Here is an 8,314-nt window from a genome sequence, read left to right on the forward strand (position 1 = left end):
CTCATCCTTCCACCGAGGCAAGATTGCAGCTCTTGTCGCAACACAAGGTCATGGAGGAGGCACTCCAACTTTATAGAGAGGTTAAAGCCAACTACTCGCTTTGCTTGACGCTCAGATCCATGGCGGCCAGTCCTGAGTATGGTAGATTTTTGCTTGGGGAGTGAACCACTTTGCGTACTGTACTATTTCTCCCATCTTGAGTTGCTGGATCTGAGGCTCCACAAGGTTCCTCTAAGTTTGGTTTTCAAGCTTTTGTGTTGGATGCTCATTCTCTACTGCTGACTTGAAACAATATTTTTATATATAAAGTTACTAGTTTTGTTTCTCCCTGAATAGCTGATAGTTAGATGTATATCATCTACATTCTGGATGAAAATTTTATTAAGACCAATCTATTTTTTTCTCAAGTACTAGTATAGATAAACATCATGCATACCTGCATATAGCGTCAGTTTTACCGCTGGCAGTTTACTGTTGCAATGCAGCTGATCTTCCAGCTGGTATGGGTACACCAATGCAGGCAGCACAAGACTGCATAGACACAAACACACGCAGGGCTTCTGGATAAGCTGTACAGAGCCTGACTGCGAGTACACACTGATTGTATCTGTGACGAAGTTTTAAATTATAGCTAGTGGCGTATGTTACAGCTACACACTCGTACACAAAGTAGCATTAGCCAGCAGGCAACAGCCAAGCACACAGGTGAAACTATGATTAATTCCATAAACGTACTGGAACAGTTCAATCGACAAACAATAGATTTTATCCCTTCCCCAACAACTTATTGGAAATCGACTTCCAATTGGTAGCTATAAATTTAAAACAAGCCATTTCTGATCGAGAGAACTAACTAGCTAGGGTATTGGTAGCCAGATGACTGTGTCCCAGCTGATTGTGGCAGCTGCTGGGCTTCTCTCTGCTTGGCGTACTCCGCGAATATCACCCAACCATCAAGGAACTGCACCAAAAAAGGGGCTAGTGTCACAAGAGTAGATTAAAAGTTGCTAAGCTACAGTGTAGGCAATGTTTATTGTCACCTAGACCAACATAATAAGCAAGAAACATCAGCTAATAACTGATCTGTTTCCGAGTTCCCATGAGAACACCGACCATGAGGACATGATTATGCATATGTTATTCCAACAAGAACAAGTGTTCCCTACCACACCATGAACCATCCAGCTAGTGCATTATCTGATCAATATAATGACTCACCTTTCCATCCATGCCTTTTATGCCCTCACCGGCTTCTTCTACGGTTGCATATTTCACAAAGCCAAACCCTCTAGAGTATCCAGATATTCTATCAGTGATGACTCTTGCTGCAAATATAGTGACAAATGGATTTAGTAGTGGTACAGATAGGAATTAATTACAGAGCTGAGAACCACTTACCGTCAGTAACCTGGCCAAATTTCGAGAAGGCTTCCCTCAGTCCGTCAGATGTCGTCCGCTTATTCAAACCTGCATAGGTACAAGAACAAATTTAAAAACAAACACAAGTGAAACTCCAGAGGGAATTCATGTATCGTTGTCATTACCATTTTCTTCTATAAACAAAATGAATTATTGGCATTCAAACAACATGAACTACTGGCATCCCAAAAGTTGGACTACAGAAAATCAAACAGCCCTTAAGAAAATATACCAAGTTTTGCTTTTCCACGACAAAAGTTCAGTAGTTACTCTCTACGCATGACAGGAAACTGTAGTGAAGAGAACCAAACACAGTGCAAAAGTTTAGGTAAGCTTACCATTTTAAAAGATCTTATCCTTGGTTATATCAATAAGACAGTGAATATGTTTGAGAAAATATATGTTTCTTTCTGGTTTCGCGTTGTTATATAAAGAGTAATAGTGAAAAGGGGCAACCAGAAGACCTGGTAGCTCATCAGTTAGAGGCTTCTGACCATAATATTTTCCATATCCTCAACAGAGTATTTCCAAACACTCAAACAGCATTGAAAAAGGACAATCATGCCTTATGGACAGTACCGAGTCTCATCAGTTAAACTATTAATGGCATGCTTATTTCCTGTTAAAATAGTATGCCTGGACCAAATACATATAATTCACGTTCTGCACTATATTAACAACACAAAACGGGCATGCTTGGTTGATGCCTATCATTGCCACAAGTAACCCATGTAAAATATGGCTGCTGCGAGTACTGTGGCAAACAAAATGACAACAAGTGTGGCAAAGTTTGGCAAATAAAGTTAGGGGCTGTTTGGTTGGTGTCTTAAATTGCCACAGTTATCTAGCCACACTTGTGGCGTGCCGCGGAGTGTGGCGGCCAAAACAAGCGCCACACTTTTGGCAAAAAAGTCTGCTGCAAAACACACTGCAGGTTGTGGCGAGCCTAACCTTCGTTGGAAACCAAACGGCAGCCTAGGGAGCTGTGGCGCGCCGCACCTTTGGTGTGGCAAGGTGCGGCCGGCAACCAAACAGCCCCTTAGAGCATTACTAGTAGAACCCTCAAACCCTCAAATCCTCAAAGCACTTTTAAGGGTTGAGAAGTGCCACTTTTTGACACTTTTAAGGGTTGAAAAACAGGGGCAAATACTAGAACCCTCAAACCCAACCCGTAAACTGCTTTAAGGGTTGGATTTGAGGGTTCTAGTCTTTGCCTCAACCCCAACCTTTAAATCTATCATTTGGCATCTCACAATTTATGACAACAAGAACACAATCAACTTCCAAACAAACTACCAAATGACAATCATTGATGCATGGTTTAATAGTTTACATCACAAAATCATCATCTTCCTCCTCTCATCGGCACCATCACCAAAAGTTGCACCTCGGCGCCATCTCCTAGACCACAAGCGGGCTCCATCAAGCATGTCCATCGCCACCGATGGAGTCGTACACACCGCCATCACCACAACTACTCATCGGAGTGTCACCTCGAAAAGTAGAGGACGCAACACGAAACATCCTCTTCCTCTCCGCGATGTCCTCCTTGTAGTCCTTCCACCATTGCAATTGGTCTTGATCCATGTCCTTCTTGGACATCATCATGTGCTCTTTCTCTTCCACCATGAGTTCTTTCCATACCTTTGCCTCTTTGAGCTTGATCATCCTCTCCTCCAACTCGGCCTTGCGCTTTGCTTCTTCACGTTTTGCTTCAACTTGTGCAAGCTTGACCTCTTTCTTCTTCTCGGTGATAAGAAGCTTCATCTCCAATGTCTTCGTTGTCAATTCCTCTCTTGCCTTTATCATGTGGTCCATCTTCTCCCTTAGGCTTGACGCCTCTTCTTCCATCTTCACCCTTAGCTTGCCCTTCTTGTTTCCCTCGGGGACATCTTCCGCCTTTATCAAGCACGAACCAAGAGGACATCTTCCGCCTCGGTGTAGTTTGTGGACCGAGCGTGTGGGCGGGAAGCGGCGGTGAATGCCTCCACCCCTATCTCGGCCACCTCCTCCTCGTCATCCCCTTCATCTTCCTCATCTTCCTCCAAGTCGTCTCCAACCCTAAAGGGGTCTAGAGGCGGAGCTCCGAGGTCCACCTCCGCGTTTTGGAGGAGGTCCATGAACGAGGATGGGGTTGCCATTTCCTCGAGCACCTCGTGCGCGGCGGGAGAAGGTTCGGTGACGGTGGCGGGCGGGGGCGCGGCCACGGCGGGGGCCTTCTTTCGCGGCTTCTTCACGGCCGGGGACGAGCCGGCGACCTTGGCGGCCCCTCGAGGCCCACGGCCGGCCGCCTTCGGGCGGCTCTTCTTGGGGGCGGGCGCCGGGGCCGTGGCGTGGGCGGGCGCCGGGGCGGGGACGGGGGCCGGGGCGGGAGGCTGGGAGGCGGGAGGAGGCGCGGCGAGGCCCGCCCGCCGCCGCTTCGCCCCGACGTGGGTCGCCGCCACCACGTCGGCGACGGTCGGCTGGGCGGGGGCGGGGGCGGAGGCGGGGGCGGGGACGGGCGCCGGGGCGGCGGGGCGGGAGCGGCTGGTGCGGCGGGCGGGGGCGCGGCCGCGGCGGGGGCTTCCATCGCCGGCGGGGCGGGAAGCAGCGGGAGGCGGCGGTGGGCTGGCGAGCGGTTGGCTCCCGCGCTAGCGAGGATGACTGCGACGAGGAGGAGTGCGGGTTGGGGGGAGATTTTCCCCTCAACCCCTACTTCTACAGATTGCAAAGTCGTTTAAGGGTTGGACCTCTAAAATTTTTTACGGGTTTGAGGGTTTAGAGGTTCTAGTCTACGGAGTTTTTTCGGCGAAAACTGTAAAAAAGCGGTTATTTTTAGGGATTTGAGGGTTTGAGGGCTCTACTAGTAATGCTCTTAGTCTATGACAGTGTGGCAATGTAAGGAATGCATGCCTAAGGAATTGTGGTGTGACTCAGAAGTGCATGACTACACCTTGCTGCCAAAGCTTTGCCTGCTAAAAGCTCGCCTCCTCTCTAGCTCGAAGTGGATATCAAGAGAGCCTTCGAGGCGGTATCACAACCCTTTGTGTTCGACATGCTGCCACACCTCGATTTTGGGCCACATTGGAGGAACTGGGCGGCCATCCTTCTTGCCAGTTCAAAGCTCCTGCATCCTCCTCAATAGTCCCTGGGAATAAGATCCATGGTCGGGGTTTGCAGAAAGGGGACCCTCTGTCCCCTGTGCTCTTCATCCTGGCTATGGAAGTCCTAAGTGCCTTATTCCAGACAGCCGGAGCATCCAACATGTTCCGATCTTTGGGTCATGTGGGCATCCGTCACCAGGTGTCAGCTATATGCTGGTGATGTGGTGGTCTTTTTCAGACCCATCGAGTAAGACCTTGATGCGGTGAATGCACTGCTAGAGCAAGTGCACCGTCACACCCACTAGACATTGATGCTGCTGCTCCCGGCCTCACAACTAATGTGACCAAGTGCGCCATCAAATCCATTGGGTGCTATGAGGAGAACGCCCAGCTAGCCCTACAGCCCTTCCCTTGTGCGGCAAAGCGTTTGCCTTGCACCTAGCTGGGCTGCATTTGTCAATTAAGAAGTGGCGAAAGCAGGACCTCCAGGCTCCAGCCACTCCTCAATAAAGTGCTAAGCTCCCAACCTGGAACACGAACATGCTGACGAGGGGCGGCTGGTTGGTGCTCACCAAGACAATGCTCTCCACTCTCTCAGTGTATCACATGCTGCGGTTTCCATGGACGATCTGGCAGCTTAAGGCAATTGAGAACTGCCATTGTACCCTCATCTAGAAGGGCATCAAAGAAGTGGCAGGCAGCTTTGAGTGTTGTCTGTGCACCCTATGAGTATGGAGGTCTTAACGTCTTAAACTTCTTGGTTACAAACTCCATGTTAGGTGGATGCGGCTGCACCATACCAACGCCGCATGCACCTGGGCCGATCTCACTATGCAGCACGAGGTCCAGCAGATATTCCACGCGACAGCGAACTTTGTGTTTGGGGATGACCAGGTCAACCTGTTCTGGGAGAATCAGTCAAATCCATCACCGGGCCCTCTGGTTCAAGACTGCCGAAACTCAAGAATCTAGGAAGGTCGCTCAGGCAATGGATGGGCTAGCTTGGGTCCACGACATCACTGGCGTGTTCAGAGTCACTGACCTAGCGTAGTTTAGTAACTCTCCCTGTGCCGTGGTTCTGGCACCACCCTCATCGCTGGCCAAGAGAGTGTAGTCCTTTGGTGGCAGTCGTCAGATTTGCCATACTTGGCGCAATCAGCTCATAAAGCGTTCTTCCTTGGTCACACCACCTTCCCTTACTAATCACTAAAAAGCCGTGCGCCCCTAATGTGTCGATGTTTCCTTTGGCTAGCATTGCAGGAACACCATGGCCTCCCTAGCCACGACACTGCAGCCTGTAGCAGAGCATCTCTTCATCTCCTGCCCACGGTCGAGGCAGCAGCTACTGGGTCCTATCCTCCAACGTGCAGGCCATGGCACCGATGCAATCCCCTTGGCAGCTAACTCTTGAGGGTTGTGGCTGTCTATGCATAGAAGTACTCTGAAGCACAAGATGAACCTTCTGGCTGTGGTGTACAACATCAAGGCGGAAATGGAGCTGTGGCAACGGGCTTTCAACTTTCGTTTGGGTGAACCAACATGAGTAACTAGTGTGTGCATATTGCCTTTCTGTGTTGTAAAAGTTGCCTCTTCTGCAGTCTAGTATTGACCTTGATCTTTAGCACTATCTCCCAAACTCTTGTACTTATCATACTTTACTTCTTAATGCAAACATATGCAAGCACATGTTTGCACAATATATAAAACCATACTTTCATGGGCTAATTGTCTGTTTTGACTTGTAAGAATTAACCAAAAACAATTTTTGAAATTTTATTCCAGACAGCACATTACGTGAACAGGAACACAAAAACATGCAATCCAACAGTAAATCAACAAATGCATGGGTAACATCCAATATATCTTGAAATTCAACCGCCAATGGAAGTGAAAGTTACAGCTTCAAGCTTGAATATTTGTAGTGCTGAAGAACAATGAATGTGCAGTTTCACAAAACAAGCCAACGACCTAACTGTGAAAGGGTGTCTTACATGTGCCCTCAGAGCTATGCCACAACAATAACAGTCTACAGCACACATAAACGAGAAATTGATTTTCATGGGGAGTTTGGTGGTGTTTTGCTGAAATATGAGCAGTAAGCTATTGCGCCACTGGTGCAACACCGCCATTTCCAGGGACTGGGAGTGCAGCTCCAGGAGAGCAGGAGGGTTCGTGGCCATTGGAGTGGTGGAGAGAGTCAATGTGTCACTCATGCTGGCTGGGGTTTTACGATAGGGCTAAGGAAGGAGAATATGTGTTTCCTCTTATACCAAAATAGACTATGTAACTCTGATAATGTATATTAATTCATGCATACGAGTATTTATACAAGATAACATGAGATGCTGAGAGGAATAAGAGAGCAAATGCCGCTAGCCATGCACCAAACTCGGCAATCTGATAAAACAGTGATCCAACCAACGTGCCATGATCATGTAAAAGTGTAAAAGCTACTCGTATACTGGTAGTTGAGGTGCAAGCCATTATCCCTTAGTTGTCCAACAAAATCTATCTAGTAGTGCCTTACACATCAACTAGTTCAGAAATAGCACATGATTAAAAAAATTGTGAATTAAACAATTTTCTAATCAATGGCTCACCAGTTTTGGTTTGCTGTAATAAGAAATTAAGAGGATCATCAGTATTCTCGTAGTTGGAAATATGCACCAGAGTGCACTTGCATCATTTATCGTTGTGTAAGACAATCCGTATACTAGTTCTGGAGATAACATAATTAATTTTAACAGCATCCCTTTGTTTACCCTAATCCTATCTTTTCAGTTTAAAAGCCGCTCCTGTTGACTAATGTGTCAAACTGTCAATGTCCTTGATGCTTAACCTTGTGGTGTGTTATCTGTCTGATATATCCTTCATGCCTGTTGTGCGCTGATGTTTCCATGACGCATTTTATCTCGTAGTAAAACATAAGATGGAATTTCCTGCAATATAATTTAGTTTACCCGAAGTCTCTTTTTTTTCTTTGAGCAAAAGAGAGGTTTTCCCTCTCCGATTTCATATAAAGAGACCAAGTTTTAGTAGTATCAATCTCAGCTACCCGAAGTCTCTACACGGTAGCAAAAGCGAAAGTTGTGGTTGCATCGACACGGTAGCAAAAATACAGTGACAATCGGCTCTTAACCCAGCAGGTAATAATAGCTTCCCACGCATCGTACCACAGGTAGCTAACTTTGGCACGAGCCTCGAATCCAGGACACAGATGAAGAAACAATACAGTGGATTTTACAGCAGAAAAATATAGGGGGGGAGTGAAGAGGCGCGGGAAGAGGAGTTGCCTGAGACGAAGAGGTTGTTGCAGGGCTCCGCCGCGGGGCGAGCGGTGGGGGGAGGCGGGGGAGCGAAGGCGGAGACGGAGAACATCCGCCGGAACCCGACCCGTGCTGCACCGGCGCGAGCTGCGACCGCCGCCATGTATGATGTCTCGATGAGTCGGTGGCGAAAGCGGCGCTGCGAGCGAAGGCGAATGGAGGCTTCGCGTGCTTGCGGCGGAAGGGTTTACGCTTGTGCCGGATTGCCGAAGAGTGTAGGCCTTTCTGGGTGGACCGAATTGGGCGGAATCCTGGCCCGGCAAAGCCATTTTCTTCGCTGACTGCTGCCCCTGGGCCGTTCCAGCGCGGGGCGGCCCAAATAACATTAAATCTTTTCTCAAAACAATTTGTTACAAAACATGAGGGGTTGTCCTAAAAAAAATGAGGGGTTTAACCAAGCTTTATTACTCAAATTCCACAGCTTGTGGGATACAAAACAGATCATGGGGAACTGACATCCAAACATGCCTCCCCATGTCCAGGGAA

The 8,314-nt window shown here is 48.1% G+C and overlaps 1 protein-coding gene across 1 annotated transcript; it reads right to left on the minus strand.

Moving 5' to 3' along the window:
* Positions 1-702: 702 nt before the first annotated feature.
* On the minus strand, positions 703-8,063 carry LOC123044589 (organelle RRM domain-containing protein 2, mitochondrial). The gene is made up of 4 exons (XM_044467374.1): positions 7,796-8,063; positions 1,399-1,467; positions 1,219-1,325; positions 703-961 (listed from the first exon to the last, which is right to left on the minus strand). The coding sequence occupies exons 1-4, from the start codon at positions 7,929-7,931 to the stop codon at positions 854-856; spliced, it is 420 nt and encodes a 139-aa protein (XP_044323309.1). The 5' UTR covers positions 7,932-8,063; the 3' UTR covers positions 703-853.
* Between the last annotated feature and the right edge of the window lie 251 nt (positions 8,064-8,314).

This window comes from Triticum aestivum, chromosome 2B (genome assembly GCF_018294505.1).
Source record: "Triticum aestivum cultivar Chinese Spring chromosome 2B, IWGSC CS RefSeq v2.1, whole genome shotgun sequence".
Taxonomy (NCBI): domain Eukaryota; kingdom Viridiplantae; phylum Streptophyta; class Magnoliopsida; order Poales; family Poaceae; genus Triticum; species Triticum aestivum.

Excerpts from the sequence above, each read along its gene's own strand:
- LOC123044589 (XM_044467374.1), bottom strand. The coding sequence starts at position 7,931 with ATGGCGGCGGTCGCAGCTCGCGCCGGTGCAGCACGGGTCGGGTTCCGG. Across the intron at positions 1,326-1,398 it reads ATTTGGCCAGGTTACTGACG|CAAGAGTCATCACTGATAGA; the intron begins GTAAGTGGTTCT and ends CTATATTTGCAG. Across the intron at positions 962-1,218 it reads TAAAAGGCATGGATGGAAAG|TTCCTTGATGGTTGGGTGAT; the intron begins GTGAGTCATTAT and ends TTTTTGGTGCAG.